The 26673-nt window shown below is 53.3% G+C and overlaps 1 protein-coding gene across 4 annotated transcripts in view; it reads left to right on the top strand.

Moving 5' to 3' along the window:
• Positions 1 to 1119: 1119 nt before the first annotated feature.
• Positions 1120 to 26673, top strand: part of Coq8a (coenzyme Q8A) — a 29794-nt gene continuing 4240 nt past the window's right edge. Inside the window, exons 1-5 of one of the 4 annotated variants that reach the window (XM_006974193.4) lie at positions 1120 to 1249; positions 15893 to 16078; positions 18934 to 19347; positions 19602 to 19668; positions 24057 to 24131. In XM_006974193.4, the coding sequence (XP_006974255.1) occupies positions 15902 to 16078; positions 18934 to 19347; positions 19602 to 19668; positions 24057 to 24131 (733 nt within the window). In that variant the 5' untranslated portion in view covers positions 1120 to 1249; positions 15893 to 15901. Of the gene's footprint in view, positions 1250 to 3522; positions 3662 to 15277; positions 15698 to 15892; positions 16079 to 18933; positions 19348 to 19601; positions 19669 to 24056; positions 24132 to 26673 lie in introns of those variants that run through there. The other 3 variants (XM_006974194.4, XM_076548080.1, XM_076548079.1) reach the window with 3 other exon arrangements.

Below are 26673 nucleotides of genomic sequence, written 5' to 3'. Positions count from 1 at the left end.
CACACAGATAATGTGAACCCCAACATACCCACCACTCCCCTTCCACAGGTTTGTCAAGTCATAGCCCATTCACTTCTCCAGTCCTTTAAGTTTGAAGCTAGTTCCATACATCATATTATTTTTCCAGTAATTTGGAATGTATTCATAAAACGTAAGGATTCTTAAAAACATAACCACAATGCTGTCTACATATCTGAAAAAGAGTTCCCCGGGAATCCTTAACTTGTAGGAATGAGGAAATGGCGTGTGTGTGTGTGTGTGTGTGTGTGTGTGTGTGTGTGTGTGAGAGAGAGAGAGAGAGAGAGAGAGGTTTTTAACCATAATAAAACAGGTTATTATTCTCCAAGGCATAAGGTCAAAATCATATCAATCTGATGAAAACAGAGAACAAATCATTGGGATGGATAGTGATTGCCTTAGGAACTTTAGGAGGTTAGCTGGCCTGGCATTGCTGGGAGAATGGGCCGAGCAGGCGTGAACGCATTCTGGAAAGACCTCGAGGCCCGGTATTTTCTCCCGTGCGGTACAAGGACGGGTCCTGTTGCCACCCCATCTTCTCCGGGTAAGTAGTCCCTGGGGGCCGTTGTGGGTCCACGGAGGGACTCAAGTGCGCTCCGCAGGGGTGTGTTTCTTTCCTTGTTTTGTTTTGGCGCTCACAACAAGCAAGCGCGATTAGTCTACAAACACAAAGCTGGAGGGGGTGGGACCTCGGTGTCCGCGCCATCGCTTTCTGAAGACCTAGGAAGACCCCCCAGACGGCAACAAAGCGGCCTCGTCGAGGCTCTGCGGGTCCCCTGTGGTCCCCCCGGGACTTCTGAGGCCCCTGGGAGGCTGAACTGGTTAGTGTCAGCACCGAGGTGACCCGCACGCGGCCGCCCCGCGAACGCGTGCCAATCACCAGAACGCACGCGCGGAGCGGCAGCGCGGCTTTCCCAACCCGGGAGAAAGGGCAGCCAGCAGGAGGAGAAGGGACGGATGCCCTCTAGGGCGGCCTCTGATTGGCTGCTGTCGTTCCACCCTCAGTTCCTATTGGCTGTGGGCCGCGCACGCTCCCACTGCGTCCCGTGGCGCTGGGGCAGCTAACGGCGGCGCAGCCAATGGGAGGGCCCGGGGGCGGGGCGAGCGGAGCGGGGCGTGCGCACGCGGGCCAGAAGGTAAACAGATTCGGAGCGTGTGCGGAGCGCTCGCACGGGTGCAGCGCGCGGAGGCGTTGCATACCTGACGGAGGAGCCTGCTTTCCTGCAGCCGGGTAAGGCTGCCGCCTGCCGGCCCGCTGCTAGCCTCAGCACCCCGGGGTCCGTTCTTAAATGTTCAAGTGACAACGCGGCCTGCCTGGGGTTGCGAGTTTCCCTTGCAGCCGGGACGCCTCAGGGCTAGGCTGGGGTGCAGCCGTCTTCCGTTCCCGGATCTGGCTCAGCGGGCGGAGGGCCGCTCTTGCAGCCGTGGGTTCCGGGAGGCATCTGGAGCCCCGCTTGCCCGACCTCTGCGTCGTCCACGCACGTGGCTGCCCTTCTCGTACTAATGTTTCTCCGCACTCCCAGACCGTCGCAGTGTGCTTCGGGCTCTGGTTGCAGAACTACGACTCCTGGTGCCCCAGCCAGCTCTTGGGTTCCACAGCTAGATCTGGGGTGAAGTCGAGGAGGGCGTCCCTTCCTTGTTCCTTTTCTTCGCGTTTTGCGCCTTCCTCTTGTTTTTCTAGACACTGGTGGTCACGCGAGCCGTTTGACCGAATTCCCTCGTTCTCTTGCACAGAAGCTGTCACATCATTCAGCCAAGCCCACAGTTCTAAGTGTGAGGGGGACAGAGAACGCTGGAGGGGCGGGTCTGGGTGCTGGGACCCTTCATTGGCTGGGACTTCCTGAAGGGGTAGAGGCTGTGTGCCGACTGCCAGCCTGGCTTGGGCTTGTAGCCTGATGGAAAAAAGCTGCTTCATGCTCTCTTGGGCTTGGTGTCTGGGGGACAGAACTCTGGAGCTGGTGGTGCCAGGCCGACCACCTTGCCCGAGGATTTGGACTGGGGATGCTAAGGACGGTGGGTCATGCTGGCAGGAAGGCTGTTGGGAGACTTTTGGAGTGAGGAAGGCCCTTCTGAGAAGAGGGGTTTGTTGGCTCACAAGAGCAGCATCCGTAAGACTCAGAGGGTAGCTTTGGATTCAATATTTAACCTTGGAAATAATGAAGACAGCTGAATTGTGATCAGATTTGGAGCACGTGACTGAAAGGAAAAGTGAAGCAGGCAGTCTGGGTTAACCTAAGACAGGGCTCCCCAACTCCAGACTATTAACATTCTGGATCCATAATTGTTTTCTGTCCCCGCTTGTCTTATGCCTCGTAGGGGTGTGTAGCAGAGTCCCTGGCTTGTATCTACTAAACAAATAGTGATCTCCCCCCATCCCACCGATTGTGACCATTGAAAATGTCTCCAGACATTGCCAGATACCACTGAAAAGCAAATTTGGTCTATGCAGGCAAGACTCCAGATCGGGTCATCTCCTGCTGCCAGCAACCTGCCCACAAGTAGTTGAGAAATTTAGGACAGTGTTATGCCCCTGCTGTAAACAAATCGTGGAGAAGCCAAGAGGATGGGGCTTTAAAGGAGAAACCGTGAGTGTACAGGGTGGTACAGGTGGGTCCTTCCAGGAGAGCTGGAAGCAGAAACCCTGGGCCTCTGTGCCTTGAATATGACTGGAGAAGTTGAGAGGATGAGGATGTGGAAAACTGGTAGTGTCTGCCCCTAGGTCCCTGGGGAGATGTGGTGGGTAAGCCCAGGAAACCACCACGGGTTGGTTCTTCAATGGTGAGCACACAAGTGAGATCTGTCCTCATTGTGTGCTTGGACATCTGTGTGTCTCATAATGCGGAAGGAGAGCATGCCTGTGTCTTCAGGGAGGTCTGGCTGCACACCACGCATACATGCATGCACATGTGTACAGGTGTTCTGATGCAGTATGTGCACACGTAGTTTGTGGAATTCATTTATAGTTGATCAGCGAAAGAAACCCTGCCCCATTTCTTTTTGTGCAGAGGAAGAGGCTTTGCCTTTGAGTCCACATTTTGCCTCCCGTGTAACTCAGGATTGAGGTGTTGAACTTCCTAAGTCCTAAAATGATAGCTGTTCAGAAAAGATGAAAGATAATGCACTGGGTAACTGCACTGGGAAAGAAAAATAGTGCAAACTTCCACTGTGACTTTGTATTTCTTAATTGATCCTGTGGGCATGTGTCAGGATCCCACGATGAGGGGGAACACTCTAGGAGGTTTCTAGGGGTGCCCTTCGTTATCCACAGAGAGGGATCTGGAAGGGGCCGTCACTTCCTTCTTCAAGAGAGGTTTATTATTGGGACGCTCAAAACTTGGCAGGATAATTTTCCACTAAGGGCCACCGACACTGAGTCATTATCTTTGTCAGTTGGAACCAGAGCCGTGTGCAAAATTAGACAGGAATATTTAGAGTTGTCTCCGTGGGACAACTGGGAAGAGCTCTGACATTCCTGTTGACAGTCCAGGACTGGGGAGAACCCGTGGCAGAGGAGGTCATGGAGAGCGGGGAGGGAGCTCAGAGGTCCTGTGAAGGGAATGGGGGTGAAGGGGAGGTGACCCGAGTCACAAGTGGTGGGATCAGAGGGACCATAGGACTCAAGGTTTGGGCTGAATCTGTGCAGGTAAGATACAGGGGTCAGACACTGTGTAATGGTGTCATTCCTGAAAACAGAGGTCACAGGAGGAGGAAGGACTAATTTGGGGGAAGGTGACAATGTTAGTTTTAGACATGTGGGACTGAATGCCATTGGAACTATTTTTCTGTCCTTTTTTATTAAGATATAATTTATTTGCACTAAATTCACCCATTTTCATACAGTTGATTAAAAAATATCACTTAACCATTCCCACAGTCAAAGTTAGAATAATTTCATTACCCTTTGAAGTTCCGGTGTGTGACTTGTAGTTGCTTGTGGTGCTGGGATGGGTGTATGGCACAGATGTGGGACACTTGGCTCAGAAAGCCTGCATGGCCTGGGAATGGGGAGGCCGTGACTAACCCATGGAGAGAAGGAAGCAGCCCAGAAGATGGTACACAGTGTATGTGTGTGTGTGGGGGAGGAGGGGCTAGGACCAGCTTGAGCTGGCTCATCTGTGGAGCATGGAACAGGTGCAGAGAGGTTGGTGAAGGAAGTTGAGGGATGAAGCCCACCAGGAGGGAGAGTTGTAGGAACATGGGAGGCCAACAGGAAGTGGACCGTAGTGGTGGAGGTAGGCCACGACTGGCTTGCACTTCAGGTGTCACAGGGCAGCGGGAGGCATACGTGCTCCGTTCCTGTGAGAGCAGAGTCTGCAGGTTCTTACCTGTGTTTGGTTCAGGGAGGCTGGGCGTGAACTGTGGGATGGAAAGGAAAGGCTTTTGTAGATGGAGAACGGCATAAGGAGGCAGAAAGAGAAGAGGGTCTGGGAGGAGGGACCAAGAATTTGAAGGTGTTCGTATCTGATTGCCTGTGTTCTATGGTAGAAGGAGCAAAGACGTCCTGGGCTAAGTGTGGGAGGGACAGGGTATCCTGTGGGGCATAGAAGGAGAAAGCTGAGTGTGTGTGTGTGTGTGTGTGTGTGTGTGTGTGTGTGTGTGTGTGAGAAAGAGAGACGGAGAGAGAGAGAGAGAGACAGAGACAGACAGAGACAGAGAGAGACTTTCCCCGAGGTACAGGCTGTCTGCTTGCACCCTTGTGAAGACAGCACAGGTCTGCACCCCTTTCTGCTATTTTGGTAGAATGTCTAGGTGGGCCTTTCCTAGTTCTTTTAAGCACTATTCTGTCCAGACCTGATTAAATCTGAAAAGATCACTTCAGAAAGAGCTCTGTGTGGCTCCTCGCCACCCTTCTGTGCTCCAGGAGGAACTAGTACTGCCTTGATTTACCCATGGAGCACACTGGCCCCAGGAGCAGAACTAGTGTCCCCGAGGTCACATGTAGCCAGTGTCCAAGCTGAAGCTGGAAGCCCATTTTTGCTGTCAGTCAGTCTGTCATCCTGTAGCCTGTTACGTGTGCTGTCCAGGAAGGAGAGGACTGGCTGTTTACTGTGCTGGATGACACGTTCTGGAGACTGTGCACATAAAATGCTAAGTGTTTGTCTCCAGCCCTGGCGTGGAGGAGGGGGCAGAAGAAGTTGCCGATAGATTGCAGGTAGTCACTGTTTGAATGCTTACCAACATCTCGGTTCTTTGAGAAATTGAAGAGCAACTCCGTGGCTCTGGCTCCCATAGGCGTCGGAGCTAACACCGGGCGTTGCTGTGGCCAGGTTTGGGTATATGTCCTTCTCCTCTGGCCCAGAATGTCCTGTGAATAGCCAGGGCAGGCTTGCTTCCTGAGCAACAGCTGCCTGCTGCCTTCTTCCTCCTCCCATCCCCCCTTGTAGACAGGGACGAATAGAGGGAAACGTGTGTCTGCAGACTCATCAAGTCAGCTTGAAGGCTCGCAGCCTGACCCCTGTAAAAGCTGCCTTTGATTGGGGGGTGCTGCTACCGCCATGTCCGTGTCTGTATGTGCTATGGGGAAGGGAGGGGGAGCAGATAAAGCCCATCTCCTTGCGTTCTGCACTGGCCGCAGGACTCTCTGTGGGTGTTTATGTCCAGCATGTTCCCGAGGTGTTTGAAGCGGGCTGTCAGCATCCTGAACCCCGCCCCTAGGCAGTGCCTCACCACATCGCTAAATAAACCAGGCTGTCCCTCCCCAGCACTGCCTGTCTCCCTGACTCAGAAGTGACAAGGTAGTATCTGTGCTCTTTTTGCTTTCACTAGGTCTATACCAGGGTCCCTGCGTGGTCATAATGTTAAGAGTCCCACCAGCTAATGGTCCTGGATGCCCGACGCATGCCCTGAATACCCACATGCTTTCATGTGGGAGATCTGATGTACTCCTCTTGAGCGCAGATGAGGAAGCGGAGGCTCAAAACCAAGCTTATAGAATTTAACCTGCAGGTTGGCCGCAGAGCCATGGTTCAAACCGGTGACCAGTTACAGAGGTCTTAACCTTATTGCTGGGTTACTACCTGAACCAAATACTTTTGTTTGTTTGTTTATTTTTTTTAATACATACATTTTTTTTTTTGAGATAGGATTTTGCTATGTAGTTCAAGCAGGTCTCAACTCATGATCCTCCTGCCTCAGCCTCTAGAGTGGTATGGAATTATAATAGGTGCTACTAGGCTACATCTGGCTGGGGTTCATGGTGCTCTGGGGACTGGCTTCTTGTGTAGGGCATGCTGACCAGCCAGGGTGGCTCTCTATTGTTTGACTACTGTCCTAGTCAAGAGGGGCTTTGTGTGAGGCTTGGGGGAGGAACCGTGTCCACCCGTCTGCTGCCTGTCTATCCGCATGTGTCTTCCAGCCGACACCCCTGTGCTCTAGGATGTCCTCAGTGCTTGCTTGCCTGGCAGGAACGTGCAGGAATGAAGTGTTAGGAGGTGGTAGACTCACAAGAGCTCACACTGTGGACTGACAGTGGTTTTTCTGTGTAGGCTGAGGCACAGAGGAATGCAGGCAGGTAACAGTGATAGCTAGGAGGATCTGTCCAGGGAGCTGGCATTGGACACCCCCGCCTTCTCCCAGTCCTGAGCACGAAGAGGTTAACTTTCTGTAGATAATCCAGGAAAAGGTGGTCTCCAGCCCCTGGGTAGTAGGTCAGGTTCATTTCTGGGTTAGCAGGAGATGAGCTTGGTGGGGTGGAAATCCTTGTCTTGGTACCGTCCTCACGGGCCTGTTAGGATATAGTTCTGGTGACGATTCTAGATGTCTTCCAAGAATTGGGGTCTACAGTGCAACTTTATTCATAAAATAGTAGTGTTATCAGAGTTAGGGGCAGGGTTTCTGCCTTAGTTCCTCTATCATGCCAGGCTCAGCCACTCATCTTTGATAAGCCAATTTAAAAGAGCCAAAATTAATGGTCAAAATCAGAAAAAGGAGATTTCTTCAGTGGGGCCACATTAAGAATGATCCGGTGACACCCGGCCTCTCGCACCCTGATCCATCACGATGGTCCTAACACGAGGGTAGAGTTTAAATAGAAGGCAGGAGATATGCACACTGAAGGTGTCCTGGTCAGGGTGTGGTTCTGCCCGTCACTGACTGGCCACAGTCTCGGGTCCACTCTCCTGCAACAAGGGCTGGCAGGTTGTAAATAGTCTTGGAGAGAAAAGTTTCCCCTGTGGCTGGCCCATTTTTAGCCACTTTCCTTGATGTGAAATTCCTGGGAGAATTCTAAATTACTGGAGTTCATTATTTCCATAGACAGTGTAGCTGTGGTGATGGACACACTGCCTCTTAGAAGATCCTCATTTCTTACAGGCATGCTGGCTACAGGCATGCTGGCCAGGCTGACATGGCCCCAGAGTCTTGGTTTGCTTACCCCCTGGTCTTGAAGGACACAAGTCATAAGTGTCTTTCATGTTGAGAAACTATGGTCACTGCATTTGTTATTTGATTCTAAATTAGGAACTCCAGGGGCTCTGTGGGTAGAGTCGGCACTCATTAACTATTTCTGCCGTTGGATGAAGGGCCAATGGGTAGGAAGGCCTGTGCCAAGTGATTTTTCTCACCACCACTCTGAGAAGGGCAGTTGAACCTTACTCCCCAGAGTAAGATGACTACAGGCTATGTGCCTGGCAGCCACTTGGGGGCCGGCGTCTTCTGAACAGGGCTCAGAGAGGTATTATTTATAGCCGTCTGGGCTGTCCCTTGACCTACTGGCCATCCTACCCTGGACAGGCACTAGAGGGATATGGAATAGGTTTTTCAAAGTACAGATTTGTGTGCTTACTTAAAACATCATATTTAAGTTCTTTTTTTTTTTTAACAACACAGTCTTAACATTATTGTAATACTGCGTGTTCCCGGTAGAAAATTTTAGAAAACATAAATAAATTTCAGAAGAATCTAACAACCCAGAGAAAACTTCATGCTTTTAAATGTTCTGTGATGACATTTTTTCCCCCTCTACGGGAACATGCAATATACTCTTACTTGTCAACAAATACTTTGTCTAGTATCGTTTAAATTGCCACATCACCCCATCCTACATATACACTGCTACTCACCGTGCTGATTGATGGTTTGTCAGTTGACACAAACCTAGACTTGTCTGGGAAGATGTCCCCGTGAGGTCGGCCTGTCGGCAAGTCTGTTGGAGTATGTTTGATTGATGTAGGAGGGTCCAGTCCACTGTGCCCAGTGCCACCTCTGGGCAGGTGTTCCTCCTGCCTCGTATAAGCAAGCAGGCTGAGCCAATCGTGAGGAGCAAGCCAGTGGACAGAACCCCTCCATGGTCTCTGCTTCAGCTTCTGACCCAGCTTCCTCCCCTAGTTGAGTTCATGCCTTGGCTCCCCTCAGTGACGGGCTGTGATTGGATGCATAAGCCAGACAGACTCATTCCTCCCCAAGCTGCTTTTAGTCTTGGTTCTGTAACACAGCAGTAGGTGGTGACGAGGACCCTCCTCTGACCCTCTCCCAGTGGTGTCGAGACACCCATTCTTAGAGCTGAATCACCACACACATCCACTTTGAAAGAAATGTAGTCTGAGGGATTTGGGCCGAATTTTGGGATTGTTATCAGACAGAATGCCTGAGGAGGAGAAGGGGACAGAGATTCCTGGTGTGGGTCCCTGTGTGGGGGCCTGAGGGGGCCCCTGTGTGGGGACCTGTGGAAGCAGAGGTAGACAAGCTGGCCGAGGCCTGGCTCGGTGCCGAAGCTGTGGTTGCTTTGCTTATGGGACGAGCAAAAGTCCTTTCCTAGTATCTAGTATTAAGTTGCCTTTGAAAGCTGGTAGCACTTTAGGACGTTGCTTGCCCTCGAGGTGCGTGACTGATAGTCCTTGGTGTGTGACTTGTGAAAGTGTAGGCAGAGGGCTAATCCATAGTGATCTGTGGGTTGTGCTTCTGAAGTTTATTTACTCTAATGCATTCCTTCTTCTGAGTCCTTGGAGGAAACGGTTATTTAGTTTTTCCTTTTTGTCAGAAAAGGAAAAATGTTAAGGATATCGTGGGACTTTTCAGTTCCCATGGAGGATTGAAACTGACATGTTCATGTCCAAAAGAAGAAGGGTTTTTCACTGGAAAGGGGCAGAAGACCACTCACTGCCCCATGGGACCTCCCAGAGGTCTGTAGTGGTCCTTGGTGAAGAACTCTTGAAGAGACAGTCTTGAGGGTTCTTGGTGATTGGCTCTGGGGCCGTTGTCTTTCAGTACAGTCCCTCTGGTTTCCGTTTTCTCGGTCTTGAAGGGGTCGTGGAAAAAGGAGGAGTAACTGAAGGTTTTGTTAGAGGCAAAGCCAGGCTTCGGGAGCCAGAAGCAGGTGGGAACTTCGGAAATGTCTCTCTATGGGGGCTTCCTGCTTAGTCTCGGCTGACAGTCATCCTGTTCTTTCCCCCTTTTCTGGAAGGACTAGGGCTTTCAGAGTTGGCAGCATCATCCGCACGTGACACCTTGCTGGAAACCCAGAAGCCCTGGGGTCTGGCCAGCTATCTCTTAAACCCTCCAGTTACTTCCGCTTCAGACCAGCTCCTAGGAGCTTTTGAAACTTTTGATCGTCACCTGTGGGCCACAGCTGCGAGCAGGTTTGAGCCAATTTTGCAAATGCCAGGCTTTTTCAAGCTTTAGAGGGACCAGCTAAACTCTTTTCATCGGCTAGGTATTTATCACCGTAAAATACTGCTTGGTGCTGGAGGCACAGGAGGGTGTACAGAAAGACAGAGGTGGTTCTTGTCCCGCGATTGACAGCCTCCGGTGAGGTGGTTACTAGACAGATTCAGAGAGCACGATCGTGGCCGCAGTGGCATGCAGGGTCCGGGAAAGCGGGACAGATGCCCCTGAGGAGGGAGGAAACGCACTTTGGAGCCGTTGTGTAGGGAGCCCAGGCCTTCAAGAGGGTCCCCCGTGAAGTTCAGGAGTGGTTTAGCCTGGCTGAACACACTCAGTGAAGGGAACGTTAAGCCTAAGGCTGGCAAGGCCGAGAGGCTCGATCAGGAAGTCTCTTTCTGCACCTAAGGGATCTCAGAGAAGCCATGGGGTGTGGGAATACTTGACAGGATATCTTTTAAAAAGAAACTGCGCTGGCTGCCAGCCTGGGAATGCATGGGCAGGCCAAGGCAAGATAGAGGGATGAGTATGGCTGTTACGTGGGCCCAGGGTGTCGAGGTTGTCTTTAGACGTGCCAAGCTTGAGGTGCCTGAGGGACCCCTGGGCATATATGTACACTAGAAGACTCATGCTGCCTGCTTGGAGAAGGCGTCTCAGGGCTGAGGACGTCCTGTGCAGTTTGCTGTTTAGGTCCTTATCCCAGCCATTCCAAGTCTTTAGTGGCAGCCGTGACAGGGGGAGGCCTGAGGAGGGTGGACCCCGGCTTTGAGAGGTGTGAATACCACAGCTTTGCTGGCTTGGGAGCCGGTCTGTGATGCCCTGTAGTTATGAAGGGCACTGACTGATGCTTGGTTAATCTTCATACACCGTCTTCAGCCTGTTCTCACCCCATGAGAACAGTGAGTATTAGGTTGGTATATCCTGGCTATGAAGCGGGGTGCATATAGCCACCTTTCTGCCCCTATGACTCCCTTCCCTATCTGGGTCTCCAGTGGGTGAGTACTTGATACTTTTGTCATCTTTGTGCTTACTGGCATTGCTTATTGTATTCATCACATTTTAAAAAAGAATGCTACTCACTTTCCTGCAGATAAACGTCTTTATGGATTTGGCCAGGTCTGCATACCTTGGGCATGCTTGTCAGTCCTGGAGACTTTATTCGAAGGTCCCCGATGCCCCAGATAACTTCCAGCTGGGAGCTGGCTCCAGGAGGTGGTTCTGGAAGGATTTTAGGAAGGCTGGTAAATGATGGTCCACAGGAAAACCTCCCAGATCTTGGGACACCTGCCTCTGGGCTGCCCCGTCCTCTTTCTCAGCCGCTGCCCAGGTGGAAGGCTTCTGTCATTGAAGCTGTGCCTTTCTGGAGACTGTCTTTATTTGCTTTCCTGATATTCACACATCGGGAACAGACGAGGCGTGTAGAAGCCGAGTCATCCAGTTGGTGGTGGCAGGTCGGGGGCCCATGTCTAGGCTCTGAGGATAGTGTTTTCCACTTGGGTAGGCACCTCCTTTGTTTTTACTGCCAATGCTTCCTTGGCGTTGGTGCCCGTTACAGATTGCTTGCATGCTGCTGTGCTGTGGCTAGGACACATGGACCCAGGGCCTGCGGGACAAGCCAGGTACAACGGGAGATCCGAGTGAAGGATGCTAGCTAGCATGGTCCCTGGCTGGTACACTCTCCAAGTGTGAGGCTCTGTCCTCTCACACAGCTGAGCGTACTGGATCTTTTGTTCCTCCCAGAGGACATTTCCTCAGGAACAGGGTCCCCAGACCAGCAGGGTGTTGTGTCAGGGCTGGTGTAGGGTAGGAGGACAGTGGGACTGTTAGTCCCCGTGAAGGCTCTGACACTTGTCCCTGAAGTCGTGGTGCTGGTGTGGTTCTTGTGAGTGAACAGAGTTCCCGGGCTTTTGATGTAATGATGTAAATTGTGATGTGAATGTCTCCTAGCTGAGTGCCCGACATGGTTGAATTATAGGTCACCTTGGGACTGTGTTGAATTAAAAATAGGGTCTTTAAGGCCCCAGACATGGAAAGCAGAGGAGAAGAGCTGTGGAAAGTGCTTCCTTCTGGTAGTCATTTGCTGTCTCTCCCCTCTGCTTTGCTTCTCGGAGGCAGGGACTCCCGTACAGAACGCGGCCTGTGTTGATAAGGGTGTGAACAGTTGGTTCACTTTGTCCTGTGAGGAGGCCCAGCCTAACCCCTGCAGATGAGTAAATAATGTTTGCCCAAGGGGGCGGCCATGGACCAGCCACAGTGGTTTTGAAATCTACATGCTCATAAACAGTAGGCTGTGCTCATTAGCAATAACTGCTGATTTGAGGAAAACAGGTTCTGCCACACCGTGCCCAGAAATCTGTAAGGGACCTTCTTTCCGTTCAAATGACTCTGGGGTCCAGTGTCTAGGGCAGGAATTGGCACCATTTTGGAATTCACTAGCATTTCATATATAACTGTTCAGGCAGGAAGGAAAGTGGCTCATTATTCTTAATTTTTTTTTTTTTTTTTTTTTTGGTTTTTCAAGACAGGGTTTCTCTGTGTAGCTTTGCGCCTTTCCTGGAGCTCACTTGGTAGCCCAGGCTGGCCTCGAACTCACAGAGATCCGCCTGGCTCTGCCTCCCGAGTGCTGGGATTAAAGACGTGCGCCACCAACGCCCGGCTTAATTTATTTTTTTAATTAAGCATTTTCTTTTGTTTATGTGTATGTGTCTCTGAGTGAGTCGGTCCATGTGTGTGTGTGTGTGTGTGTGTGTGTGTATGTGTGTGTGTGTGTGTGTATGTGTATGTGTGTGTGTGTGTGTGTGGGTGGGTGGTGCTGGTCGAGGCTAGAGAGGATGTCAGACCCTCTGGAGCTTGAGTTACATACAGGTGGTTGGGAGCCGCCCATCATGGGTGTTGGGAACCAAACTCTGGTCATCTGGAAGAACAGCAATCACTCATTCCAACTGCTGAGACGCTCGTCAGTTCTTTAATTTACTTTATTATTTTTTAAAAGATATATTTTACTTTTATTAGTGTGTGTATGTATATGTATGTATGTATGTATGTATGTATACATATGTCTATGCTGCATGTATGCAGGTGCCCACTGAGGCCAGAGGAAGGTGTGGAATTCCTGGAGCTAGAGTTACAGGAGGTTGGGGAGCTGTCTAACGTGGGTGCAGGGAATTGAACCTGGGTCCTCTGGAAGAGCAGCAAGTGCTCTTAACTGCTGGGCCATCTCCAGCCCCTGATTTTCATATTTTTCAAAGATGACTTATTTATGATTTTGAAAGTGGGATATGTGAACTGTTAGTATGAACTCATAGTTCCCAGTGCAGGAACTTAACCTCTTCAGTTCACTTACTCAGTGTTTTCCCTCTTAGGAGCAGGGTTTTGTTTTTTTGTTTGTTTGTTTTGCATCCTTGTAAGCAGGTGTAACTTCACCCTGCAGTGGACTTGTGTTCAGGAAACAGGGGAGTCAGTGCCGGGTTCTGGTAGGTCGCACCACTGCCTTGTGGCGTGTGCAGGACCTGAAATGACTTAGAAATTAAGCTCTTGTCAGTGCAGTGGGACAGGCAGGCTAGACTGGCCCCGATCACTCACCAGCTGGGTTCTCATGGAAGGTTAGTGTGTGGGTATAGTGACTTAAGTGGAAAACTGAGGCAGAATTGGTGTTAAGCCTAAAATCAAAGTCCGGATCAAGTAGGTCTAGGAGGACGCTCTGCTTTGTGTCAGGTAATAGGCGAGGTGAGCTTTGTAACCAATGGGGTCACGGTCTGTGGGAGATTTGTGTCCTGGCTTTCTGGGTATGATTTAAAGGAGATCTAGGGGAAGGCTCGATTTGGGGATCCCTGGGCCATAGCAGATAGTCCTCGCCACAGGCAGGAGTGTGTTTCTGGTACAGATCGCCTTCAGAATTCACCACCCTCTCCAGGTTCTCAAGGGCCCTGGTGGGTGCTTCTGCCCTTAGACTTCAGGGTAGTGAACACAGTATGTCAGTGTAGGTCGAGGGTGGTGGTGGCCGTGAGTTAGGAGCTGCTCACAGGCTGTTGGAGCTCCAGTTGAATGCTGCCTTACCAGCCCTCGCTGTTTGGTTTGTGGGTTTGGGTTGTGACTTTATTGCCATAAAACAGAGGAGTGCGGAGCAGAAACCTAGGGTGTGACATGGAACCCGGCGGTGTGGTGTGTGGTCATTTTCTCCAGCTCCTGGCTTAGACTGGAGGGCGAATGACTGTGACTGAGCCGTGCACTGTCCTAAGTGACACAGGGAGGAGGCACAGAGCAGGCCGGGGCTGACGGTACCCCCCACCCCACCCCACAGGCCACTGTGGAGATGCTGGCCGGCTTTGGCGTCCTAGTTCCCTTCTCTGACTCTGCTTTTCTCGCTGACAGCCTGGGCCATGGATTGTTTATAAATATTAAGAGGTGTGGAGAGAGGACTGGAGAGATGGCTCAGAGGTTCAGGGCACTGACTGCTCTTCCAGAGGACCCGGGTTCAAACCCAAGCGCCTACATGGCATCTCACAACTGTCTGTAATTCTAAGATCGGAGGCTCTCACACAGCCATAGATGCAGGCAAAACACTAATGCACATAAAATAAAAGTTAAAAATGTAAAAAAAAGGTGTGTAGGAAGGTACTTTCCCCACGGGTGCTCACTGTAGTATTGCCCAAGGGCACGTGTAAACACATCCTCATGGTCGCCAGCCTGTTTGTGAGTGAGTTTCTGCCATTATAAGGTTTTTAAAGTTATGTGTGTGGGTGTGGGTGTGTGTGCATGTGATGCAGGTGCTGGCAGAGGCCGGGGGCATCATCTCCCCGGCACGGGGCTTTCAGGCAGTTGTGTGCCACTTGCTGTGGGTGCTGGGAACGAACTGAGGTTCTCTGTGAAAGCAGTAAGTACTCTTGACTGCCGAGGCCTCCCCCACCCCACCCCACCCCCCAGTTCTCCTTTTAAATAAATGTCATGCCTTTGACTGAGCAGATGCTGCTGGAATCTTGGAGTGACTGGGGCTGACGCGTTCAGCAACCCCACATGCTGGTTAGGACCCTGTCAGTGCTCTTGGGTGCCCTCCCTGGCTGTGCTTCTCTCAATGAATGGAGTGAAAGAGGGGGTGCCAGTGCCCCTTTGATTGTCCCCACTCCGGTGTGCGCGCGTGCGTGTGTGTGTGTGTGTGTGTGTGCATGCATGTGTGTGTGTGCGTGTGTGTGTACGTGTGTGCGTGCGTGCGTGTGTGTGTGTGTGTGTGTGTGTGTGTGTGTGTGTGTGCGCGCGCGCGCTCACGTGTGTGTGTGCGTGTGTGTGTCCCTGTCCCTGCTCAGCCCATACCTTATGTCCGTCCCCTGTCTGAAGTGCCATTCCCACTCCTCTCCGGGATTTCTGGCTTTCCTGTCCCTGAGACTTAGGGCAGGCAGACCCCGTGTCCTTTGCTTACCCGGCCTGCCCGGGTCTGCTGCCCGCCTTGGTCACCGTGCTCCTTGGGGAGGCCAGTGGGATCGCTGGCTCTTCTGTTTTTTTTCTTTTGCTTCCATCATGTTAACAGGACTTATCTTGGTCTATAACCATGCCTCAGGGGCAGTTAATGACCAACCAGGCCAGGCCCTAGCTACTAACACTGTGGATACTGGATCTCAGCCTCTCTGACCCTGACCTACATTAAGGAACACTTTCTGCTATGGCCAGCAGGGAGAAAAGGGAGCAGGCGGCACAGGGTGGAGGCAGGGAGCGGGCCTCCGCAGCGTGTGGTTGCTTCCCTTGCTTCATGCGCCTTTCTGCTGTTCTCGGTGCTGGATTGCAGCGTGGAAGCCCTGGCCGGCCTGTGGGTGGAGGAGGTCCTCTCAGCCTCTCAGACTGTGGGTGACTGCCCTGCGCCTCACTGGGCAGTGCACCAGTGATTTGGAAGAGGCAGGCGCCCCCAGTGATGGAGGCCCGGGGAGAGGCCCCACTGCTCAGGGAGGGGCTGCCTTTGCTTCATCACATCCTTTTGGTTCAGAGCAAAGAGCCCCAGACTCGGGGTTAGTACACATGCTGAGCCCCGGGATGTCTGTGCTGAGGGGTGTCAGAGGTGTTTGTGAGGCGCAGGTGATGACGTGCATGGGCAGCGGTAAGTGCTGGTAGAGCTGACCGCTGCTGCCCTGGGCCCTGTTCCTCTCCTTCTCTTCCGTTCACCTCAATCAAAAGGGGAGACCAGTGGAAAAACCAAACACCAGTTTTGCCTTCTGTTCAGAATCTGGGGACCTGATCAGTGTTTGTCAGATGTGGTGATCCCTTTTCTTAATTTGGCCTTTTTTTCTTCCAGCCCTGAAGGATGGCTGCTATGCTGGGGGATGCCATCATGGTGGCCAAAGGCCTTGCCAAGCTGACCCAGGCAGCTGTGGAGACCCACCTGCAGAACTTGGGCCTTGGTGGGGAGCTCATCTTGGCAGCCAGGGCCCTGCAGTCTACCGCCGTGGAGCAGATCAGCATGGTCTTTGGGAAGGTGCAGGTGAGAGGTCCCTTCCGGCAGTGGGGTGGGGTGCTTGGAGACTTGGAGCTCCTAATGAGACTGGGGAGTGAGCCAGGACACAGACACCTGCCAGCCTGTCTTGTTGTGGCGGAGGCTAGAGAGCACAGTGGCTGGTGTGTCCCGCTGTCATTTTAGGGTGGGGTAGGACACTCAGGTGAGAATCTGGCTGTAATACTAGAATACCAGACTAGGAGGCTTAAGTAACGCCCACTTGTCACAGTTCTAGAGGCTGCGAAGTCCAAGATTAGGGCTCTAGTAGACTTGACGTTGATAAGGGCCCATTTCCTGGTTTCCTGGCTCTATCCTCATGATGTATCACCTTCATGTACTAGCATGCTGAGTTAGGTTTCAGACATGCAGTCCACAGCAGGCCTCATGTATAGCTCAGCCTGGCTCAACGTGAGCCTTTGAAGGCCCCTCCTATGGGCAAGGCTTGCTGAGCCTCAGCCAGGACCCATGTGTTGTTTGCTGAAGGTGCTCCCTTCCAGGGTGGTGGCTGGCACAGTCCTAGTGAGGGCAGCATTCTTCTCCCTTCCCCCTCCTGCTGTTGGGGCGAAGGTTACCTCTGTGCCAAGGTCCAGGAACGCTCAACGTCTTATATCAAGGGGTATTTTTAAGCCAAAGCAGTGTCAGAATAGACTTGGCTGTTGGTGTGTGTGTGTGTGTGTGTGTGTCGGTGTCTCTGTGTGTGTGTGTGCGTGTGTGTCTGCGTGTGTGTGCGTGTGTGTGTGCGTGCGTGCGCGCGCGTGCGCACGCGTGCACGTCTGTGTCTGTGCGTGTATTTGTTTTGCAGAGATTGCCCTGTCTCTTTAGTGTCCTGTGGCATGTCCTGCTATCATGCTCGGGCAGAGCAGGTTCCCCTGTGAGAGTACTGTTATTGTAACCGAGATCCACAGACTGGGAGGCTTAAACAAGCACTTCCCCCTCGCAGTTCTGGATGAAGATCTCATGCTTCTCTGGATGTGAGCTGTCCCAGGCCTCAGCCTCTGCTAGTTTTAGGTCCAGGATTCCTGGCCCTTCCCTCCTATGTTAGGGTGACACAGTGGTCCTCACCCTACAGATGCCTTTATGTTTAGACGTCTTTATTCCCTCTGCATTTGAGGTCCTCTACTGCTGATTGGCAGGTCTGTGTGCTTACTCCCCTTTCCCAGGCTAAGGTTGCTGCAAGAGTCGTGATTGATATGAAGTGATAGGGTGAGAACCCTTGTCCTTTCCTAGCCTTGACTCCAGCTCTTGGCCTCCTGCTGCTGCGGTGGGCGGTGGAGTCCTGCTGGGTGCTGGTCCTGTGGCAAGCCTGGAACCTGAGCTTGCTCTGGTGCTCTGGGTCACTCCAAAGTAAGACTGCGTGCTAGACCGGCCTCCTCCACCGGTGTGAGAGCTCCCTCTGAGGACTTCCCCCTAATTCCACCGTTCCTCTCTGTATGTGGAGTCGACAGCAGGCAGGGCCACCTCCCCTTAGTCACCAGGGGCGGAAGATGGCTTAGCCCACTGCCATGGAGAAGGCCCCCCTTCACTCCTTAATACTTGGGTTTGGGGTTCCTTTCTTCCCCCTCGAGGTCTGAGGGATCTGATTGCTCTAGCTGCCCAGGGACTTATTCACACATTCGTTCATCAGGTACTTACAGAGGCTGGGGCTCTTTCAGGCACTAGGGTCCCTTGTTGCCTGTGGGGTCCCCCAGACACTTTAATGGCAGTTACATGAGAGTAAGTGGTTATCACGGCAGTGGTGGGACAGGGGACCCTGCTCTGGACTCTTCACACCAGGCCTTGCCAGACTGTATGAGAAGTACCCGAACCCAGTGTGACTTGTTTCTTCTACTCTGGGACTCTGGATAGCAGGGCCGGCCCTTGACCCCTGCTCTGCTGTTACCTCCTGGCCTTCTCCAGTCACATCAGTCTGCTCCTGTTGTGAAGTCAGAGTAGCACCAACCCCCCCCCCCACTTCCACGGGAGCAAGGCTTGTTCCTTAGTCCTCAGAACATCTCAAGTAGCTGAGTGTGGGCGCTCCAGGTTTCCCGCTGTTGCCGTGTGGCATGTGGACAGCATGTAGGCCACGACATTTGCTCAGATGTCATTTGAACCGGGAACCTGGCCACAGGCCTCTCTCTCTTTAGGACAGACACAGTGCTATTTAATTATAGCCTTCGCCAGCAGTTTCTGGGGCTTCGCCTGTAACTCTGTCACCGTTTGACGGTGGGAGCCCTATTTTCAGATGTAGACATCACCGAGAAGGGCTAGGAACTTGTTCAAGTTCATTCAAGGGGAAAGATCAGAATGAATCTGGGCTTGAAGTTTGAACCTATAACTTACAAAGGAAACATGCGGTGTCCTCTGCCCCCTTTCTCCGTGTCTCAAATTCACAGGGACAGCCAGGCTCTGACCACCCCTGGCAAGAACCTCTTAGCTGCATACAGGGCTGATGGTGGGCCTGTCTGCAGTGAGGTGTGGCTCCTTTTACCACTCACTGGCCTCTTTCTTACGCGTCTGCAAGCTTTCCTCGTCTTTTGTCCTGGTTTCTCTCCTGAAAGCCCCATGGGCTCGGAGTTGGCCCTGCTTTATAGGTGTGGGACTCGTTGCTAGAGTCATGTGCGTCTTCCTCAGCCCTGTTTGGGTCCTCAGTGGTGTGTGTCTAGCTGCCTGCCTGAGATCACAGCCGTTCTGGAAGAAGCAGGCTGGAGCTGTCTGCTGCCTCCTAGGCTGTGAAGGGACCTCAGGTCTTAGGCATAGCATTACCTTTGGAGGGACAGAGAGGGCTGGTTGGCAGTCACATGCAGTATCCTCACTAGGAGTTCCAGACCAGCCCTGCCCCTCACATTGGCCTCTGTTCTCTGCAGGGTCAGGATAAGCATGAAGAGTCATATGCCACCGAGAACTTTGAAGATCTGGAGGCCGAGGTTCAGTTCTCTACACCACAGGCAGCCGGAGCCTCCCTGGACTTCTCTGGAGCCTCTTCCCCGGACAAGTCACTATCTTCGTCCCCGGGTCACGCCCACAGCGAGGGCCCAGCTCCCACCTACGTTTCTGGTGGACCCTTCAGGGAAGCAGGGCTCTCGGGACAGGCCACCTCCCCTATGGGCAGAGTCAATGGGAGGCTCTTTGTAGATCGCAGAGACTTGTTCTTGGCCAATGGCATCCAGCGAAGATTCTTCCACCAAGACCAGTCCCCTGTGGGGGGCCTCACGGCTGAAGACATTGAGAAGGCCCGGCAGGCCAAGGCTCGCCCCGAGAGCAAGCCACACAGGCAGATGGTGGGTCTGAGAGGCAGCATGATTGGACCTGAGTGGTTCCCACTACCATGTGAGGCTGATGTTGGCCCTTGTTTCGCCCCCCACTTGGGGCGCCGTGTCTTGAGGAGTTGGGTGGCCTTTTGGTACATGCTGCCTGCTGGAGCGGCTGCAGGGGAGTCGGTGGGGGGGTGGGGGGTCCAGGCAGCGTGGGCTCGGTCGCCTAGTCTCACCTCTCAGCTTTGTCGACTCCATAGGTTTCCTTTGTTTCCCTCCAGCTCAGCGAGCGGGCTCGGGAGCGGAAGGTGCCGGTTACCCGGATCGGGCGGCTGGCCAACTTTGGAGGTGAGGTCACCACGTCCCCATGCCGGGTTGAGTGGAGGTGGCCGCTGTCCGTTGAGGTGGCAGTGGCTGGGCGTCAAGCCATGTGCCCCGTGTTGGAGAGCGTGTGGTAGTGTTACCCTGCACTGGCTGTGAAGGGCCTGGGTCTTCCCGTGGGTGTGCTGACCTGGTAACTGGGCTCTGGCCCCGTCTCGGCTTTATCCTTGGGCCTGGTGTGTGACTGAATCTTGCCACGAGCTCCAGCTTGGACTACTTGGCAGGCCTTGCTCAGGGCAGTCTTTGCAGGAAGGAGACTGGCCCCAAGTGCAGGCTCTTCACTGAGCCTGTGAGCTGCCTAGATAGAGGACTTTTTGTCCTGGGACCAGCCATTTGGGGGACCAGTTTACCAGACCCCATAGGTCTGAAGCTGTTAACGTGATGATAGCCACAGACCGTGACCCGTGGTCGCTGTCAGTTAAAGCCATTTCAGTTTGCTACAGTGTTGGGGGCTCCGTTTGCCCTTGTTCTCACGTGATCAGCCTTTGAACCTACCACACCTGTGCTCTGGTGGAAAGACGCTCACACACTGTAGGCGGGTACCCACTGCTCATCTGCAGAGGTCCTGTTAGGAGTCTCGGCCATTCGCAGTGGGGGCTCTGACCTGGGCTTCTGGAGGTACCGTTTGTTAAGGTTTAGCTGTTCTCAGTTGGACAATGTAAGCAATGAAAGAATAGTTTGGGTGGCTGGTTTCACATACTGACCTTGGCCGCATGGTTAGGTACGTAACAGGTCTGATGGGTTCATGATGTTGTTGGTGTTGAGTTGGTCAGGGAGGCTCAGGACCTTCTGTGGACCCTTTTCTGGGAAATACGCTGTCTTCTGTATTGCCTCTGTATCAGTTGTATTTTCCCTCACTGCTGACAGAACATGTCCGAACCCACAGGAGGTTTCGAGGGTTCACGCTCTCTTCATGTGGCTGTTTCTGGGCCTGGAGTGAAGCAGTACACCGTGGTGGGTGGAGTATATGGTAAAGCAGATTCTTCACCTTGCATTGGGCAGGAAATAGACTGTGACAGGAACAGGCTGGGAATGCTGTGCCCTCAAAGACTCAGCCCCCGTGGGATAGCTGCTCCAGTGCGCAGTTACAGAGGAGGGAGCTAAGCCCAGACCTCTGTTTTATATGGGGATATCTGAGCTGCCTGTCCTACAACTAGGCCCCTCCCTTCACATGTAGCCGGCAGAGGACCTGTTAGGTCTTCCGCTCTTCTAGTCCAGTTCTGGGAACAGGAGGCCAGGTCCTGAGGCCCTGAGAGAACAAGCCTCGGGTGCTCTCCTCCCTCCATTTTGTTCCTCTTCCTCTTGTACCTGGGCTGTGGCTCCTGTCTAGGACCCTGACTTCTCTGGGATTGAGAATGCTATCAGATGCCAGGTGTTCTTCTAGGTGTTAATACCTAGAAGCGGAGGACAGAACCCATGTCCATCTGTCTGCTCTGTGTGGACTTTCTTAACAGTCTGAGCGAGCATGTGTGGAATAAAGTGGGTTTGGGGCCGAGGATGTGGTTCAGTGGGTAAAGGCCTTGCCTAATACACAAAGGACCCTGGGTTTCATCCTGAGTTTAAAAAAAAAGGATAGAGCCAGGCAGTGGTGGTGCACGCCTTTAATCCCAGCACTTGGGAGGCAGAGCCAGGCGGATCTCTGTGAGTTCGAGGCCAGCCTGGTCTCCAGAGTGAGTTCCAGGAAAAGGCACAAAACCACACAGAGAAACCCTGTCTCGAAAAACAAAAACAAAAAAAAGGATAGAGCCGGGCCTGGTCCCTCAGGCCTCTTGTCTGGCTCCTTCTGCAGAGGCCTCTTTCGGCCTTGCTTCGCACACAGGCCCTGGAGTCTCAGCAGGCAGAGCCAGCGCCAGCTCTGTCCTGTGTGGTGACTGCTGTCCTGTGTCCCCTGTCCTGCTCACGAAGGACTCTGTTGTTGAGAGCTGTTGGGCTTTCTTCACCTCTGGGACTGGGAGGAAGCGGGGTGACTGCTTCTCTGGTGACCTGGACACAGCCCACCCTGCCTCTCCTCGCCTGCCGCGGGGCTCTGTGCCCTGTCACTTCCGCCCTTGAGGAGAGACACGTGGGAACTTTCTGTGTCTGGGCAGTGTGCTCTTACAATGACATGCCGACCACGGACCACAGCAGGAGAGCCAGTGCTGGCGGGGTCCTTGGGTACAGGAGCGGGTACCTGAAGGTGGCAGGGAATGACAGCTGAGGTCCCCTCTTCCCAGTTAGCTACCCCAGGTCCACCAGCTCTGGATGAAGGCCCAGCCGGGCAGGGGATTCCAGGAATCACGTTTCACAGGGCCTGGTGGGGGCGGGGTGGTTTATTCTGGGTCTGCAGAACTGCAGAGGCCAAGATCACCATTGCTGGCTGGCTGAGCTTGTTTTTACCTCCTGCTTTGCCTGCTGCAGGAAGCCTCAGCCTCAGTTGGCAGCCCAGCCCTGGGCCTGATGCTGCTACTGAGGAGCCTGAGGCCTCCTTCCTGGAATGTTCTTGAGGCATTTGTTCAGTAACAGTGCTCCCCATTGTAGAGTTTGTGCTTTGCCTGTGACTCCAGGAACAGCCAGGAACAGCTTGACGCAGCAGCGCTGAGTCCAGCCAGGGTGTGTTTAGGAGGGCTTTGAGCGTTGTATGTTCAGCCTGGACAAGCGGATGACCTGTGACGTCATCTGCCTTTTCGGGGGCCTTGTCTCAGGAGGTGCCCTCAGCAGAAAAGACTGGATGTCCAGGGGCATTGGCGAAGGTTGATGTTGCCTGTTCTCCTTTCTTTTGCTGAGTTAGATGTTGTGCTGGGTAGGTGAGGGAGGCAGGTGGTGGGAAGTTAATGTTTAATCAGGACTCTGGTGCCCAGTGCCCTCCAGACTGGCACAGGTAGGAGGAGCATTAAAGAGAACAGCGCTGGTGCATGCCCCTGCCAGGCAGCCACGTTAACCTCTGTCCCGGCGCACCAGCACGTCCCTGGGGGGTCTGAATCCTGTCTCCGGGCATTACAGGACCCGTGGCTTCTTCCTGTTTGGCTTGTCCTGCCTCGTGGTGTGATGTGCTGTGCATGTGCCCTCCTGTGGGATTTGAGGACCGGACACACCCACAGATGGGAAAGGCCTTTAATTTTTATATTGATTTCTGTTTTACAGATGCTAGGTTAAATGCATTAGAACTCACTCTCTGTGTTTCTGCTTGCCTCTTTAAAAGGGGCTAACAGAACATTTAAAGTCATGCATGTAGTCGACACGAGACTTTTGCTATCTTTTGGCTTGATTGTTTGCACTTTACACCTGCAGTTGGTTCTCTCAGGGACCTCTTGAGGTAGGAGCTGCTGTCAGAGCCGGCTAAGTAGAGAGTGCACTGCCACCTAGTGGCAGACAAGATATATTATTAAATGTGTAGAAGAATTTCCTTTTAACTAAAGTGCATTTTAAAAATTATTTATGTACTTGTGGGTGGGTTTTTTTTTTTTTAAACAAGGCTTCATCATATACTTCTGAATACCTTGGAATTTTCTTTATATCCCCAGCTGGCCTTGAACTGTGGCCGATCTCCTGCCTCTGCCTTCCAAATGCTGGGATAACAGGCGTGTGTGGTGATGCCCAGCTTTTTTTTTTTTCACCCATGAGATAAGTTTTTCAGTAAATCCAATGTTTTTCTTTAATGCATTATTATTGTAGACAGGCTGGAGAACGCCACACCTCACCCTGTCCCTGAGTGGGGAGCCTGTCCTGGACAGCCTTTGAGAAGGGCGCTCCAAGGAAGGTGTGGGTCTGAGACAGACTTCCGGCTGTCTGCCTGGACTCAGTAGTACCTGCCAGGAGGGAGGCCAGAGCCTAAGGCTACTGTTCTCAGTCATTGCCAATGCTGCCGGCGTGGGCCTGGGGCGGGTCTGTTCCTGCTCTGTGGGCTTCGGCTGGGACACCCTGTGTTTTTGCTGCTGTGGAACATTCCAGCGTTGACTGCCAGCTGTTTTATGGTGCTACAGTGAAAGCTTAGGAACGCCAGGACTACTGGACCCTCTTGCAGACTTGAAGTGAGTGGTCATCCTCTCTGGGAGTATTGCCCAGAAGTGGCCTGGAGACCACGCCTGGTCCATCTTCCTTTTTGTGCTGGTCCCTCCCAATATGGAATCTGTTTGTGTTCCCGTGAGTGTGTGGGCTGTCAGAGGTGATCAGTGAGAGCTGTGCAAACTCAGGAAGCCCTTGTCCAGAGCTGAATGTTCTCAGGCCACCAGTGCGCGTGTCCTCCTTACCCACTCCCTTTCGGAATGTTGGAGCACCCAGCAGGGCCTGGGGCAATGAAGTAGTATCTGCCTGCTGCTGCCCGGGCCTGAGGCGGGGCGGTCTCAGCCACTCAAGCCTCTGCTCTCTCGTCCTTCCAGGTCTGGCTGTAGGTCTGGGCTTTGGGGCACTGGCTGAAGTTGCCAAGAAGAGCCTGCGTCCTGAAAACTCCACAGGTGAGCAGGGCCCTGCGTGGAAGCGTGCATGGCCTTAGACGTCCTAGCCTGCGGGCCACCTCTGTTCCAGGAGCGTCAGCCACCAGGGAGCACCTCTTGTCCCAGCTGCAGGAACCCCTCTCCGAAGAGTTAGTTGATGTAGACGGCTCCTGGGGTGGAGGGACTGTCCGTTTGGGTAGACTTGACTTGCTCTAGAGAGTTGGAGGATGGGAGGTTGCTCCCCCTCTTCCCCAGCTGATCACCCAGCCCCTCTGGCTGCCTCTGGCTGCCCACCGCATGCTCCCACTAGCATATGCACCTCACACTCACCCGCCTGCCCTTGCCTTCCTGCATGCCCACCCTTTGTTCCCGCTCTCCCTTCCTGCCCTGCTCTTCAGGAGCTTCGCAATTGTAGTCTGGCTAAGTCAGATAGAGGCACAGGGCTCCCTACTTGCCTGTGGCTAGGGATGTGGGCATCGGCATCTGGGACAGGCCCACTGTGCCCCCCCCCCCCTTCATTGACCGGGACCCAGAGATGCTGGGGCCATTCCAGAGATGATTGGTCTCTGAGAAAAAGATCATACCATCTGTTTTCTGCCTCCCAGAATCAGGTCCATCAAGCTTGCCTGGAACACAAGTTGAGTGGCCACTCATGTCTGTGCAATCTAGAGAATGTTCTGCATTCAGGCCCCACAAAACATCAGGGACTTCCTGATGCTGGGATGCTGGCTGGGGAAGGAGCCGTAGGATGCCATGTGAGCTCCTCTCTGAGAGTAGGTGTCTAGGAGTTCCCCTGGCAGGGCCATTAAGGATCCTCATTAGTGGATTTCTCAAAATGTATTTGAGGTTCTGGGCTGAGCACCCTTTGCCCTGGTCCTACTCCAGGACTGCAGTCTCGTTAAGGCTTCTTACAGCTCTCATCCCTGTTTACGGGGCCTCGTGATGCCCACACTCCATTGTTCTTACCAGCTTCCCAGGCAGCACCTCACCCATGGGGTTCTCTCTTCTGGGAAGAGGGCACAGGCATATCCCCACAGACCCCAGTCCTAGGATGGACACCTCTTATGTCCTTGGAAGGGTCGCGAGGACAGGGGATTTAGCATGGGTATTTTTAGTGCTGGTGCTGAAATACTTTGGAATGTGAAGCTTGTATTTTCTCTGCATGAGGAGCGAGCCTTCCCGAGAGCCAGCACCTCCTGCCGGCTGCTTCTCACCCCACCTGGTCTAAGAGGAGAAGGGGCCAGCCTGGCTCCAAGGGCACAGCTGGTGTTCTTTTTTAGGGACTGTGGTGACTGAGGTTTAGATTACATTAGCCCTGCCAGTAGGTCCTGAGGCTTCAGCCAGGGCAGATCCTGACTTGCTCTGACTTCCTAGCATGACTTGACCTTGAGGATACTGTCCAGGGTAGCAAGCTCTGCCCTGGGAGGCCCTGTCCTGCCTTGGGCATACCACCATGTTTCTGGCTTGTCCTGGCTGGCCTAGGCCATTCTGGGTAGGGGACATGCCTCTAGCCTGTGAGGATCAGTCCATGTTGGGGATGAGATGTCCAGGAAGCTCAGTTGGGCCAGACACTGTCTCCATGTAGCAGGAGATGGGGACTCCGCTGAGTGTGGTTTGTGTATAGATGATTCCTTTGTCCTGGAATCAGTGGCCTGGCCTGTGTTGACCCCTCTGCTCTCCCAGGGCCTGGAGAGGACAGAAGAGGGCTGCCCCGCTCTGGGCTCTGCCTTCTGCTGTTGCCAGGGTCCCTTTTGGGCTCACTTACTGATTGGTTTTACTCCAGGGTTGTAGGTAGGCCTTGGGGCAGCCCAGACTTGCTGTGGAGTGGCCCTCCTACCCTGCGTATCTTGTCCTCCGGTCTCAGCCGGGGGGTGAGTCCAAGCCCTCAGCATGTCTGGACACTCCTTCCCAGGTAGCTCCTCTGACACCTGCAAGGGCAGTTGTTGCACATCTGCCCCTGGCCTTCCAGGCCTGTGGCTCTGTGCTGAAGAAGCTGCCAGGTGCTGAGCAGGGCTTCTCTAACCCAACAACTCGTAAAGGTAGCAAAAGCCCTGAGTGTTCCAGAGCCGGGGAGGACAGAGGGATCTGGCAGTCAGACCCCTGTTTGGACCGGTTCCTACCTTGTCCCCCGGTAATTCGCTCTGTGGGCAGAGGCCATGATGCTCTTTAGCTGCACTGACGCTGGCAGCAGAATTCATCTGGCACTGTCAGCTCCCTGGAGTCATCACCCAGCTGGTGCCACCACCCTGTGTACTGGGAGGGCCTGTGTATGAGCCAGCTGGCTGTGCCAGGCTGTGGGGCAGAGGGGAGAAACAATGCCCAAAGACTGCTGTCCTTGACCCTGGAGGACGGAGCTCTTCCTGCAGCTAGGACCCGTGGGGCAAGTGCTCCAGAGACCCTTCAGCCAGGACAGATAGGGTGGAGGCTTGGCTCCTGTCTTCTAGGTACTGCTGAGGAGTCTCCCAGCCCTCCTGCCAGACTTGCCCCCCTAGCAGGGGAGATCTTCCCGGCCGAGGAGGGCTGTGGAGGAGGTGCATGGGGACTTGAATTTCCTTGCTGTTTC

This window comes from Peromyscus maniculatus, chromosome 11, assembly GCF_049852395.1.
Source record: "Peromyscus maniculatus bairdii isolate BWxNUB_F1_BW_parent chromosome 11, HU_Pman_BW_mat_3.1, whole genome shotgun sequence".
Lineage (NCBI taxonomy): Eukaryota > Metazoa > Chordata > Mammalia > Rodentia > Cricetidae > Peromyscus > Peromyscus maniculatus.
This window is presented reverse-complemented; position numbering and strand designations above follow the sequence as displayed.